A 15307-nucleotide genomic window follows, 5' to 3' on the forward strand; every position below is an offset into this window, starting at 1 on the left:
CTCCCTATACTTCTACAGAATACAGTCTTTTACAGGAGGTTGTTTAATGCAGAGAAATTCCTACACATTTGTATCAGCATGAAGTCATTAACGTAAGAACATATGCCACATTGGTTCAGACCCATCTTCTCTTCAGCAGTGGCTAGAAATCAATGCCCTGGGAAGAATGAGAACAGGGCAAGCATATGTAATACTTCCTCAGAGTCTTCTCCCAGCTGCCAGCTATTTTCAGGTCAGAGAACTTCCTGAGATTGATGGTGCCTGTCTCTTTAGTTTCCCTCATTGAATCTCTCAAGTATTTACTTGTCCAATCTCCCCCTCAACACCAAAACTTTTACATCCTGAACAGTTCTGACAAGAAATTCCAGAGGTATACTAACACAGGTCCATTAATGTAATGACTTTGCATCAACAGCTGTCTCCTCCTTCCCAAACTGTGGAATTCTATGACACTACAGAAACAAAAATAATACTGTGGAATCTGTGGTCTTGCTGCATGACACAACTCCACTTTTTGCAGAAGAGGAAAAGAGGTCATAAGATTCCAGAAATTAAATGTTTCAATTCAAATATATCTTCCTGGACTTCTTCTACTCTTACTCCACACTGAAAACCTAAATAGAGGCTTGGGATCAAAAAACATTCAATAAATAGTGCAAAGGCTCTGTTTATCAATCACATTTTCTTGTATTAGATACTGTATATAATGTAGTTCCATACAAATGAGCTATCAAGATTTAATGAATTTTAGCAGGGGACAAAGAAAAAAGGCCTATACAATCTAGTTGATACCATAATATCTCACTTTTTCACATTGACAGATCTAGGGAATTAATGATTATATGTTAAATTTCCTGAATACTTGCCTCTATGGCAAAAAGGCACTCATGCTAGTACATTAATTTTTCAAGGTGTTTTTCCTACATTGCTCTACAGAACTTTCAGTGGTTTGAGGGGAAAAACATAATGAGAATAAAACAGAGTTTAAGGGTCTGTCTAATAAAGTTTACTTGGAGCTTAACTAAGAATAAGTTGATTAGCAATTCTTCTCAAAGAAGTATTACACTCCCCATCTTTCACTCCCTCTATATGTAACACAGGTTATATTCTATACAGAAGAATGGCATTTGTTTTCCAAAGCTGTTGCAGCTTTCTTTTGGTGTTATTATCATCATGGACTTTTTCTTCACAACATATTAAAAAGTATGTATTATATTTGGCCCAATAGTTACTCTGTATGTTAACTTTTCCCATGCATGCAGGGTTGCCTGTTCATGTGCTGCTCCTTTTTCATGCAGAGTAACCTTTCTCCAGGGTAGGGAGCCTCCAGAAATCATTGACATCACTTAGAGAAATAAAGAATGTTGCACTGGGTCCAAAACTGGTTTGCAGGCTGTTTCTGATAAGGCCTCTGTTTCAGAGAATGACTTTCTGCACGCTGTTGCATTTAAGGAAGTTCTTCAGTTGGGTATTTCTCAGTGGAAGTTCCCAGCTAATATTAGTCATAAGAAGCACAATACCACATTTCATAATCGCGTTGATACTCCCCCGGCAACATAAAGATTGCCTATAGAGTTACCAAAGAGATGAGAAAAGAAAATCCAAACCTTTTGTTTCTATACTTTGCAAAGACAATGAGCAAATTAGACTTATCAGCATCAGCATTCAAATGCATAAAAAAAGTATATGACATTACTTTAATGTTACTTATAGTGCTCCAAATCTATATGTCTGCATTCTAATTAAATATTCTTAAGTTTCTGGAACTCAGAAACTAACTTTGTCTGTTACAACCTAAAGGAAAATTACATACTAAGGTTTACACAGGCTCACCAACTACTACTCTTGATGCTGGGAAAAAAAAATAATCAGCCTCAACTTCCTGCACACTAAGGAATGACAACATTTGGTCAAAATTAATCCACAGTTCTCAATTTCTGACCAGGAAAGGCATTTCAAGATCAAAACACGCCTTTTATTTTGTTAAAGCAGCAACAGATTAAAAGAACGGTGAAACACCCCAGAGCAACAGAGATCCTTTCAGCACCCAGCACACTCCTTTGGGACCACGGTCTCTGAGTTCTGGAAAAGGTTTAACATCTGACGTGAGCCACCTAGCGTCTGAACTAATGGCTACATTAAAAACTTGCAACAAACACTTCAACCTCTTTCTAGCAGAAGCCAATTTGCATTTATAAGCTAAGAGAATCATAAAAAGGAATCAGATGAAACCTTTGGTGAACTACAGCCCTTTGCCAGCTGCTCCAGCAGCAGCCTCTCCCAAAAGCAGTGAGTTCCTCCCCAGACCTCAGCGCAGTGTAACCAACGAGCACAGTGTTAACACATCAGCACAGACTAAGGAAAACTCCTGTTAAAATACCATTTCAGAAGTAATGTAAAACAGCAAACTGCATATAGATGATGTAAGTATTTAAATTGGCTGTTTGACCCACAAAGCACAAACTCAAATTTTCACGATGAAAAAGCCATCAACTTGCTAATTCCCAATCACCAAGAAAAAACAAACAAAAAACCCAAACAAAAGCCCCTAACAACAACAACAACAACAAAACTCACTCTAAGTTTCTAAGCATAAGTAGTCAAAGTAAGACTGACTCTGAACACAAAGGGAAATAAAATATTAAAATATAAGAAGCCCTGTGCCACCACTCCCAAACCCCAGATAAGTGGTTTGCAACTGTTTTTAAGATCAGGAGATTCCTAAAATCCTAAATAATTTTAAAATACACTGATATGTACTGCCTCTTTCCAGCTATCTTGTGAGGACTACATATAGGAAAGCAATCCTGCCTTGACAATGACATAAAAGTGTGAAATACTGATGTGGGGCAGAAATACAGAAAGCTGTTCCTGGAATAGCTGTAGGGAAGGGAGTACAGCAACAGAAGAGGAGGAAGCAGAAAAACAAAGAAAAAGAAAACAAGATGAGGAAGAAAAGGACAAAAAGTAATTTAGCAATTGACTGTAGAGCATAAAATGCTCTAAAAGATCAGAGATCAAGTTAGCTATGAAATAGAGGTTTTGTACTATTTTCATGGGTATTTTTCTTTCCTTCTATTTAATTTATTCAAAGGTTTGAGGTCTCTAAGATTATCAAGATGGGTTACTGTAAAGCTTGTAAAATATACATTATTGTACTGGGGGAGGAAATGTAAAGAAAGAAGGCACTAAAGAATGGAGAGGAAAAATCTGCTTCTCCCATGCTTTACTGTGAAAGAATATTACTGATAAAGCACTAAGAGATTAATGCACGTAGTTTGAAAAGTCATGTTTGTAGACAGTTGCCAGTTTTGAGTTGCTGAGTTTGAAACCTTCATGGCAAATTTACATTAAGTACATTCCTAGAATTAAATAAAGAAATTTTTACCCCCTAAAAGAACTAACATGCAATGATAGTATTTCAGAGGTGGTATACATGTTATGGCTATTTGAATTCAGGTAGCCATAATTTTACTTGAGGCATGTTTATCATCAGACAACACCCACTTGTACTTTTCTGCACATTATCCATTTTAAATACAGCAGCAGTTAAATTATATTGCATTTATTGATCTGAATTTAAGAAATGCAGCTTATATTTCAGCTGAGATATCCATTATAATTTTAAGTGCATAACTGCTTGCCAAAACTGACTAAAAACGTAACATGTGGAATTAAAAGAGAAACAATAAAAAGAGAAACAAATTTTTGCCTACACCCTATTATATTTTTTTTTTTAAGAATCCATTGAATGAAACCTTAACTTGGACATCTCAAGCACTGTCTATGAAAAAGGAAATTGAATTCCCCTTTCTTGGAAATGTGCTAAAAGAGCAAACTCTCTTAATAGATCATTAGGACCTTATCTGAAGTTCTTAAAAATGGCCAAACAGGAAATATATTTATAGGCTCATTAAGTTATCTGCCTTTAAGTCTCTTTAGCCTTAGCGCAGGCCAAAACAGACCAAAGGAGTTGCTAAAGTCTTTGCAGGAAAATTAAATTATAAGAGAAATAATCTTCAAAAGAGCACAGAGAGCAACACCTGGCTACTTTTTCTGTGGCTGTGTTTGAGCTCAGTCCCCAGGCTCCCAAGGGCAGGCACCCAGGATAGGTAGGTTGTAATAGCTGGAATGCAAGTTCTGATCTGGGAGTGGGCAAAACTAAAAGCTCTGCCCCAGAAGAAACACCACAGCTCGGCTGCATGGGTATGTTCACTGGGGTTCAGAAGCAGCCGAGATTAACTCAAAATATGTAGTGCTTTTCTGCCGCTGGCTCTGTGATGGTATCCTGTATGCATGTAGCAAACGCCTCATGTTCTCCCATCAGCTCCCATCCTCCTACACACCGTCAGGAAAGAAAGTTGTACTTATACATGTGACCTAAAGAGAGAAGGGCTTGTAGCAGTAGCAAAATTAAAACTGTATATTTCCATTATATTCTTACCTATAGTATTAATCGCCTGCATGAAATAAACGCAGGCAGGGAAATGCCTCTGTAGTAACTTACAACAGACCCTTCAGAGGGAAACCACCCTGAGCATGAAAAGTACGTTACAAATGTAACTATTGTTACATACAAATCACTCTAAGTCACGGAAAGAAAGAAACAGGAAAGGGCTGTGGACGTCGGGAGCACAGAGGCTGCTTGAGGGGTCTTCTAGAGCCAGACAGAAGAGGCACTGCCCGACAGCCGGAGGCGAGCGGACAGGCTCCCATCCTTGCACGGGGCGGACGAGGAAGGTGCCATCCCTGCGCGAACCGGCGGCTCCGGCGGCCGCTGCCCTGCCCTGCCCCGACCCGAGGCCGGCGCGGACAGCGCCCCGTCACAGGGCGGGGAGAGGCACGGCAGGAAGTCGGTTCTGGTTCCTGGGTTAAGGCGCCCAGGCAGGAGAGAGCGCCCTGTGTCGGGAGCGACCGCGGGCTCCGTGAGGCGCTCGTAAGTCTGAGTCGCTTTGGGAACAACGCGCTCTGGCGCTCCCGCGGGAGCGGCGGGGCTCGGCCCGGGGCCTCAGTTCGGACCAGGGCATCCCGAGCCGGGGCTCCCGGGCCGCGCTTCCGCCCCCCTCCCCCGGGGGTGCCGCTTCCCCCTCGGCCCGCCTCGGGAGCGGGGCCGGGGGCTCGTCGTTTGCGTGCGGAGGCGCTCCGGGAGCGGGGAATCAGGGGACGGGATCAGCGGGCTCGCTGCCGGGAGGCGATGGCCCGGGCGGCGAGCGCAGGAGCAGGAAGAGGCGGCTGCCCCCGCGGGCAGCGGCAGCGCGGCGGGGGAAGCGAACCCCAGCGCTCCGGGAATCGCCGTCCCGAGCCCTGAGCGCTCGGGGGCTGCCCAGCTCTAACGCTGCTGTGCCAGGAGGGGCTCCTGCTGTGTTAACGACGCATCTCGCCGTCAGGCGAAGCAGGAATTGTGTCTACTCAGAAAACCACAAGGGGAAAAACAAAACACAAAAAAGTTCAATGAGCTCTCAGTCTCACACAAATTATTACCTCAGCAGGCTTCCAGTTCCCAAGATGATGGCAGTGTAACTTAGAAAATATAGCAATCGAAAAATCTGTTTTGAGAGCAGAAATATATAGAGAAGTACTTTCGGTTGGATGGCACCTGTGTTCTCATCTCTCATGAAACTGTGAGAGGTAGGAAAGTGTATTATGAATTAATGTGCATATACACATGATTAGCTAAAACTTTTCTTTCATAATTTAAGGTGGTTTTTGAGGCAGTATAAAAACTAGTATGAAAACTCTAGTGAGCTGTGAGCTGGGATTGCAGCAGAAATATGTTGCTAATCTTTGTGTTGGAGTTTTTTTGGCATTTGACTAAGAAAATGCATATTACTACTTCTTTTCTTCCCACCACCTACATCAGCAAAATGTTTCTGATTTTAAGCAAGTATTTTAATATAATCTGCAGGTCTCATTTGTTGTTTACAATTAGAAGTTTGTCTTACAACATTAGCTGTACCCAGTGGTTATCCAGTGTATAAGTCTTTACTGAAATATGAAATTCCAGTTGTCACTGCCATAGCTGTAGCAGCATAGCACTCATGGGTGCAGGACAACCTCTGTAACTAATCTCTTCCTCTAATTCTGCCCCATTTAGAATAAATGCAGCATTTTGTAGTGCTGCCTTTCTGCTGACTACATATTGCTGTTAATGATTGTGAAAGTCTTTAGGATCTAATGAATATCCACAATGTAAGTTGCTAAAGATCAGGATTGTCAGCTTTGAGCTGAATTATGTTCCAGCTGCCATTTGGATACAGCATAACTAATCATAACTGATTAAAATAGCGGGGATATTTGGGTTGGGGTTTTTTGGTTTGCTGGTTTTTGGGGCGTTTTTTTAGGGCCGTTAGGAGGGAGTTTTTTCCTCCTTATTGGATGCAGGGAGAAGGGTAAATGACAAGGAACAGTTGGCAAATTCCCTGATAAATATTGATGCCTATGGAGGAGAAGCAGGAAAATGAGCCAGTTTTTCTAACTGCAAGGAGTTCTGGATATGAGACAGATAACATAAGAAGCAGTTATTTATTCCAGCAGCAGGCAACCCGGGGTGTGACTACAGAGTAGTTTAATCCAATCTAAATCTAGACTGCAGCAGTCCTGCCCACGGCTAGTCTCATGTTCCCACTGCCTCCTTGTGCTGGTAGTAGTGCTCCAGCAGCCTTGCAGTGAGCTAGCTCCAGTTTTAATTCCAAGGTTGGTTTTTTTAGGGGGTTTGTTGTTGCTTTTTTAAGGAAGTAGGGAGCTACTTTGGCATAATCAACTATGTAGCATAGAAGTACAGATAGCAGTACCAGTAAGCAGCAAAAATGCATGGCCAGAGATGGGGGAAGGCTGGACTTGTGACACTGTTACACAACTGTGATTTCATGTTACGATTTAAAGCCAGTGCTGCTGTTGTACACAGGAGTTCTGTCTGCCTATTGCTGATTTCTGTCCCTGTGCAGGCTTCCTTGTGTTATCATGCCTTGTGGATCTGACCTGCATTAAAACTAATGTGGCAAAAATACATTTAGTGTTTAGTTTTAAACTGGATTGATTTACAGATACAGTTTACAGAAAGGTTGCTCGGGCTGGAAGAAAGGGAAGGGTAATGTCAAAGAAGAATGTCTAGGGTATGGGGCAAATAAAGGACCAATTCTTCTAGTTACAGTACCATCTTAAATTATCACTAGTAATGACTTTCATTGACCTTTCTTTGCATGGAGTCTGAAGTTCAGGGAGCTACCAGTAAGTTATTTTTCCATACAAAATAGAAAATCAGGCACTATGCTACAGTTCTGCCTGTTGGATCAATTACTTTTGATACTATGTATCCAAATGACAGAAGCAGTTTGTTAATGTTTCCAGTCACAATGAATGATGAAAAGGCTGGAAATTAGGTATAAGTTTAAAATACTGCTGTTCAAATGAAGGTTTGAGTTTGCATGAATGAAATTAAAACCTTCATTTTCTGTAAACTGTGAGTTACATGGAGCTGAGCCCTTTTCTCTCCATTAGAAGCTGAACATAGTTCGTTTCTTAGATCCCATTGCACTCATTTGTTGAAGTTGTCTCATATGTACAGGACATGCCATTTACTAGGTAAGTTGTTAACAGTGGAGGATTTCGGAAGAGTACAAAATCAGTACTGATGCAGACTTCACATGCTTTTAAAGATTGTGATAATACACTTTCAGTCACTTTTAGCTATAACAGTGGCCTCTGCAGTTTAGCACCTGTCCTTGAACGCAGATATAATATCTGATTTTATTCATTGAGCTACACAGAACAGTCCTTCATCTGAAAAGGAAACCTACCCATTCAGTTAAAGGTGTGCTCCAGATACGAGCACGAATATTCCATTTATTGAAGGGATACCATTTGGGGGAGGAAGGAGGTGGATGATGTAGCCTGTGTTACTAACAATGGTTTGACACACTATGCACTGTTGGGGATTATAAACTGCTAAACTGGTGTTTAGGAAAACAAAACAACTCAAAACAAACAAAGCCTTTCATGTGAAATAATGTAGGCCTTTTATGCAAAACTTGTAAACTTGGATTTCAGTAACGTTTATGACATCAAAGGATCCCTTAAAAATTCCAAGTTGTTAAAGAATTCCTTTGCTGCTGTTGAAGTACAGCCATGCCAGAGGTGAGATACAATTGCTTTTCCTGTAGGAACATATCAGTAAAATAAAATTTGCAGGAGAAAAAAGTCTGATGTCCATACAGTACTCTGTTGAACCTTCTAGAAAAGTCAGACCACATTTCTGTATTCAAGCCCTATGAGAGGGAATATATTCAAAAGCAAGGAAACATGAACAAGATTTTCAAGCTGCAATCTTCAGAATTTTGAGCAGTGTCCAAGGCAAATTACCCTTATACTCTTCTTGCTGAGCTTATCCTCATGTGACTTCCTTTAGTAATATTTGTGGTGTATGCCTAATCCCAGGAGATAGTGAGAGATGATAGTGGCAGTCCACACTGCTTTAAATATCAGGAGAGATGAAATGGCTAATTTTTTTTTTTTTTTGCTGTGGGGTGGGGGTTGAGACTTCACTAACTTGTTCTCTACTGTACTTGTATTATGCTAAATTTTGTTCTTAAAATTAGTATAATATATTACTATAGAAGCAAATTACCTGTTTTTGCAAAGTTCTTGAAATTGGAGTCTGACATTTAATAGTGTTCTAGTCTTATGTGTCAAAGTTTATGAGCTGTAGTTTTGGGAGTTGTTACTGAAATTGTACACAAAGCGTAAAAAGTTCCTAATATTGTGTGAGAAGGTCCAAGTCTTGATAATTCGTATTGGTTGGTATCACTGATTTTTAGATAAAAGATATTTTAACTCTATCTTAGGGTAGCTTGTGTTGACATTTTCAAATTTGTCACAGAATAGGATAGGTTTCATTAAAACTCAACCTAACTGAGTTTTTATCTTTTTATTTCTTAATGCTGATGGGAAAGATGTGTGCTAAAGTCTTCACAAATAATTCCATGGGAGAGGGTATCGTTAAGGTCTTTGAAATGGATCTTAATGTCTTTGCCAACTTCAAGCAGCAAGTTTGTTGCACAGCCCAGACAGTTTGACTCCTGAAACAGACAAATGGGTCTTTACAAGCCTGAGTTTCTCAACTTCAGGATAAAATGACAGGTTCAAGGGGGGATATGTGGTAGGGAATTCGGGAAGGCGGTACCTTCCTAGTACCTCAGCCAGTGGGGTAAGGAAGAGGGCAATGTGCAGCTGGGAGTTCAGGATAAAACAAGGCTGCACCCTCCAAAACTTCAAGACAAAAAATCCCACGGGTGTGTGCCCCAGGGACTCTCTTCCTCCCTTTATTCTAATCAAGTTGCAGGACTCTGTCTCTAGACACTGGCTCACTGGCTTTTCATAGCATGATTTTTCCACACAATGCCAAAAGCTGAGTTTAGCTTTGGTCATTAATGCTGTCTTTATTTCACAATTATGCAAACGTTAAACTTTTGGAGATCACATAAAATCTGGTAACTGGTAATCTGCACCAATTTTAAGTCTTAGGCTTAAACACTGTAACTACAGATACATTTACACATTCTACATATCCAGAATTGGATTAAGAGTTAAGCTGCTTTTGTTTGTCTTTTGTTTAAACCTATCCCTGGACATAAAATTAAATGTTGAGGTGAACAGAGATATGCTCTTAATGGTTAAACATACTGCACATATCAGTTGAATACAACAGTGGTACAAGTCATGCTATATATGTTTTTAGTTATATACTGCTGTTTCTTAATGTTCTCTCTTTTTCCTTCTGATTACTTTTCAGGTCTGTTAACTTGACTATCTTTCCAGTGATGAAACAACATTGGGAATTATGGACAAAAACATTGGAGAGCAGCTTAACAAAGCTTATGAAGCCTATCGACAAGCATGCATGGATAGGGACCATGCCATGAAAGAACTACAGCAAAAAGTAGGTGTTGGAAGCTGAATTCTATCTTTAAAGCCATCCTTCCCATGGAGGATGGTAGTACATGTATATACCAGTTTCACTTTAGCTATGCACACCTTAGCGCATCTGTTAAAGTTGGAAATTGCCATTATGAAACCATGTCAGTACACTGCAAAGTAACTCATTAGGCTCTGAATTTAGTGGGTGGGTTTCTAGTTTTGGACCTTTTTTTTTTTGTATTTTTAATTGCTATAAAGGTTGGAAAAGGGTTTTTGGAGGATTAATGAATTCTTCTAATGTAAACACAGCAAAGATGTATAAAAAATTTTCCTAACTTTAACAAAGTACTTTTTGGAATTTAATTTGCATTCTTAAAAATTAATTGTTTATATTATTAATATAAAAAGCTTAAATTAAACAATCTTTGTGACAAATGTACCTGAAAGTTGCTAGAATAAGCATTCCTCTTTTAAAAATAACCAGTACATTTATTCTTTACTGCAGCAACAGAAAGTTTCTGGAGGCGTTCTGACCAGTAAGAAGCACCTTTGAAGTATTAGTTAGTCTGTTGCAGAAAACATTAGTTCAGTCAAAACTCCTCTAGAACTTCTCAAGTAGGATAGCATATTTCAAAGCTGTCAGGTTTGGGCTTTGTCACAGTCTTTTTATCATGCATGTTCTGCCCAGCAATGGCACCTCTGTTACAGGCAGGCTTGAATGTTTTCGTTGCTACAGGACTTTCTGACACTCAATAGAACTGCTCGGCTGGGACTTAGCTCAGGGGCCAATGAACCATATTCCATGTCAAGTTATGGAGCAGTAGTAGAATTGGAAGCAGGGAAGGATCTAATAGAGAATGTTCTGATATCTGGACCCAATCTTGCTATCTCTTTGCATGGCAAAATTAACTAGCCAAGGCATCATAGAACAAACACATTTCAAGTCAGTCGTGTGTGCAATCATCCACTGTACAGTCTGTCTCTCTCATAGACTTGCAGCAGTGCTGGTGTAAATCTGTAGAGGTCTCTTTACATAACAAGCATAAGTAGTGTGATTTTTGTGCTGAAATTACAACTAATTAACAAAAGGCAAGACATTTTAGAATGTTTAGGGATCTTTTAAATTCTGTCTCTTAGGGTGAGCTATTAACTATTTGAAGAAAAGCCAGTTAAGTTAATACTCCTGAACAATCTAAAACTACAGGAAAGAATCTTCTGACCAAGAAGCAAGGCATCGAGTACAAGATGAGATAGTTCTTCCAAGGTCTATGCAAGAAAGCCAGAGAAGTGTGAGATCATCAGTGCTAAGTGAACTAAATGCTTGCAAGATTGCTCTCTGCATTTTTAATGGTTCAGAAATTTAAAATTTAAAGCCTTTCATAGAGGATTACTACCAGTTTAAATCTTTGTCCTAATCAAACTTTCAGTAGTTAAATTTTATGATTTCAAAAGAGAACAAAAGTATTTTTTCAAGAGTTGATACTAAAATTACTTGTTTTAATATTTATGTTGCTTTTTTTGAACCAAACTCCTCTGTTATTTGAATGACCTTTTTTACAGTACTTTAGTCTAGTAACTTCCTCTGTTCATTGTGTGGCCTCCACACACTGTTGGATTGTCCACCATGCTGTTGTTAACAGTTTACTACTTAAGTTACCGATAGGCCACTTGTTTTGCCAGTCTCTAGAGCTGGGAGCCATGTCAAGCACACAGAAGCCAGAGTCATCTCGGCCAGATGGTGTTTGATACAGATGGATGGTTGGTTGTCATGCAGATCTTCTAGTTGGTAACTTGTTGCTGCCATCTGACTCAAGGAATAATTTGTGCACACTGGCTGTCAAAAGCATCTTCTCTTCTGTCTGTTTTAGCTGTCATGTCTGTGCTCTGTACAGAAGTGTTGACAAGACATTGCTGTTGTACATTTTCAATTTGGTTCTCAGTGATTTTTCTGCTTCATGAGGTCTCTTGTAGCTGCTGGAGTGTACTGCTCTTTGATCACTTTTTTTTTTTTTTTTTTTTTTTAACACAACTAAAAATCTTCTCATAGTACAACTACCTGGCCTTTCAAAATCAATTTTGCTTGTAGATTTTTTTCCTGCCTGCTTTACAGACAACACAGTGGACAGTAGGAGGGTATAGAATTTAAATGTGGCTGAGATTTGAGAATTAGATGGCCCTATGGCTAAACTATGAATAGACATGAAAACAATGCTGAGTCTTGTCCCAGATGGTGGCAGGTGGTGACCTCTTCAGTAATAGACATATTCCTAATTTCAGAAAAATTCAGTGCATTCCTGAAAGTTTTCTTGTTGGGATTTCACAAGTTTTCTTGCTTGTTTTTAGCACTGCTGTAATTGCAGCATTAGGCATGTGCTAATGAAATAATAGTTTTGAATATTAGCATCTTCTTGCCACCTGACCATTCATTCAATTAATGGACTGTCTAGCAAAATTTACAGTTTGATGAAATACAAGCAGTATTATTAAAGGAGTCTGTGTGGCCTGTTTATAGCATGAATTGTAGTATTGGAGACAAAGGACGTCTTCCTCCCCAGCCACATTATGTAGGTTAGAAAAACTAGCCCACTACATTCAAAGAAATGTACAAAACTGTTCATAGGCAGTCAAAATGTTTACGGAGTTTCTGTTGTATGGAATAAACAATGTTGTTGTTTTCCATTTAAAATCTACCTTTTAAAAAGCCTATTTTTATATTATTTGTTAGAAAATATGGGGGGAAAATTACTTTTTTCTATAGATAAACTGACAAGCATTCTGAAGAATATTAAAATTTTAATTTGAGCTCCATGTATTCTACATCTGTAAATTAAGAATCCTAACTTAAAAGTTACCCTTTACAACTGCCACAGCTGAAAGAGTTATTAAAACTCAGGGGTTATTTCCTATAGTACCTTTTCTAATCAGTACAGTCCCAAAAAGATGGACTTGCCAAAGGTTTTTACACAGACAACCACAAATACTGTTATCTTTAAAAATCAGAGCTGCTTTTTATATGCCAAATAGGAGACCCCTAGTCAAAACAGAATAAGATTAATGCTAATTAAATTATATTTGCAGACAGAAAACTACATGCAGCAAATACGTGAACAGCAGGAAAAGATAGAGCTTCAAAACAGCATTATTGCAAAACTGAAATCACAGTTGGCTGCTCTGAATGCTAATAGAGGTATGTACTCCCGTTTGCACATGATTGCTTTTTATGCTGTGTTGCACTGATGAATAGTTCTGACTTTGTTGCTTCAGTTTTTACAATATACATATTTCAAATGAGTATCATACTTTCCTGTGAATGTGAGAGTTAACACAAATGTGCCGTTTCAAGATCTATTTATAAAATTCAACACTTCTGGGGTCTCTCTTTATCCTCTTCAAGAAATGGTGAGATTTTCTATAGAGGTAGAATCTGCTTACACTGAAGCCAATAAAAGTTATGAAAATATGGGTTCAAATAATTTGCTACATTTTTTTAAAAAAATTGTTACATAATTATTTTTACACTCAGGTTGTTCTAGATGTGACTGCTATGATTATATGTCTTTTATGTTAGATGAGTCTTGTGATGCTAATCTTACTGCATAACCAGAACTTTATAAGCAGGTAATTCTCTTTCAGATCAAATAGTCATTGATGGATAATTTTTCACTGTTTGACTGTATTACACAAATAAGAGAAAAGAGTCAAAGTAACCATGTGTTAATCTGCCATGCTCATTAAATATTTATTCACACTAGCCTAACACTCCTGGTTTTCATAAATACTAGCAAAGTGGCTGACTTTTATTTCTAAGAGTACATGTACATTTCTTTATTGCCGATTTAGTCTTGCATTGTCTCTAAGCACAGAATGTAGCATCTCTTGCTTGTTTAATATGAAGGCTTTCTCAAAGAACATAAAGAAGTTCATATAAGTCTAGCTTCTTTTAATTTTGCTTTTACTAGAAGCTGACTGTGAAAAATGCAGCGATAGTCAGTGGCTTTTTTTTTTTTTTAATTTAAGGCAATGCACATCCTTACATTCTGGTGCAAGAAGACGTTGAAACATCCAACTTACCTTTCAGGCAGCTCTCTGAAAAACTGAACATAGCAAAACAAAGAGAAAAACTCCTAAAGGTATGTCACCTGCAGTAAGTTCACTTTTGTGCTGTGAGAACCTAAAAGATTCGTGAGATTTTTACAGGTGCCTTTGAACGGAACAAGAAATGCTGTCTCACACATTAATCCTGACCCTGGCAGAAAGATGATAAGATGCCACACACATGAAGTGCATGAGCGTTGTGCCACTGCAGCCTGTTTAGGTGAAGTAAGCATTGTCTTTGGTACTTCCCAGGGAAATCCCAAGTTTGGCCATCAAGCTCTCTAGAACAGTTTTGATCATAAAGCAAGAACTTAGTTGATTATTTGTTTCTTAACTTGCCAAAACCCCTAAAAGGGCTTTTTCTTTCTTATAAGAGCATTTCACATTGCAAACAGTCTCTATATTTTTGCAAGAAATGGAGAATCTGCACTCGAAAAGTTGTGGAGTGGGAAGTGAATGATCCATTGCTCCAGAGATGCTGATTTATTTGGGTTTTGTAAATAGCCAGTGTTAAGATGATGTCTCTTCTGCCTCTCCTCATTGAAGTAACATTAAGATTTTCACTACAGCCTGTTGAGTGTAACAGGAATGAGAATAAAGTAATAGCCCAGAATAGCTGGGAAATGCCTTGAATGGATTTTACATATTGAGAAAAGACAGTGACAGAAATGCACAGTGTTGCATTGTTCTTATTGTAAATCATCTCACTGTGGTTTTTGGGAGTTGTTGTAACATAAAGTCTCTTATTTTAGAATGCGGATCTCCATAGCTCTATAGCAGAGACTTTGTAAGGGCTGTAAAAAGACCCTTGTGAGAAATCAGGCATTAGAATTAAAAAGAATCAGTTTCAGGATTTATTTCCTAAGCTACAAACAAATTAGTTGTGACAAATTCACAGAAACACATTTTTTATCAGAAATGCAATTTCATTAGATCCACAAGTAATTTCATTGGATTACTGGTACTTGCTTATCCTGAAGGAATCTTTTAAGATTTCTTATACCTAAGGATATAAGAGACTAAGCCTTTGCAAACATTTTAAACATACTGTCAGCAAATATTTATATATCCTTCTTTTCTATTTAAAATAAAGTCTTTATATAATTTTTCTACACCAGAATCTGTGATTACAAGATGTCATTTCTTTCCTAATCTTTGCACTTATTTGGATTAAAACACAGCTGAATAGTTAATTCTTTGGTGGAACATCTTTGCATATTTTTGCAGTTTGCTGTCTTGAGCTGGATAAAAATTATATCTTATGGTTGCACATGAAGATCTGACCAAGTCTAGTATTTCA

The 15307-nt window shown here is 38.6% G+C and overlaps 1 protein-coding gene across 2 annotated transcripts in view; it reads left to right on the forward strand.

Annotated features, from left to right (window-relative positions):
- The first annotated feature begins 4746 nt into the window (after positions 1 to 4746).
- TANK (TRAF family member associated NFKB activator) overlaps positions 4747 to 15307 on the forward strand; it is a 28742-nt gene continuing 18181 nt past the window's right edge. The window contains exons 1-5 of one of the 2 annotated variants that reach the window (XM_041473296.1): positions 4747 to 4936; positions 5490 to 5628; positions 9788 to 9934; positions 12991 to 13099; positions 13930 to 14042. In XM_041473296.1, the coding sequence (XP_041329230.1) occupies positions 9836 to 9934; positions 12991 to 13099; positions 13930 to 14042 (321 nt within the window). In that variant the 5' untranslated portion in view covers positions 4747 to 4936; positions 5490 to 5628; positions 9788 to 9835. The remainder of the gene's footprint in view (positions 4937 to 5489; positions 5629 to 9787; positions 9935 to 12990; positions 13100 to 13929; positions 14043 to 15307) is intronic. The other variant, XM_041473297.1, reaches the window with a different exon arrangement.

Source organism: Pyrgilauda ruficollis, unplaced genomic scaffold (assembly GCF_017590135.1).
Source record: "Pyrgilauda ruficollis isolate IOZ18807 unplaced genomic scaffold, ASM1759013v1 scaffold3, whole genome shotgun sequence".
Taxonomy (NCBI): Eukaryota; Metazoa; Chordata; class Aves; order Passeriformes; family Passeridae; genus Pyrgilauda; species Pyrgilauda ruficollis.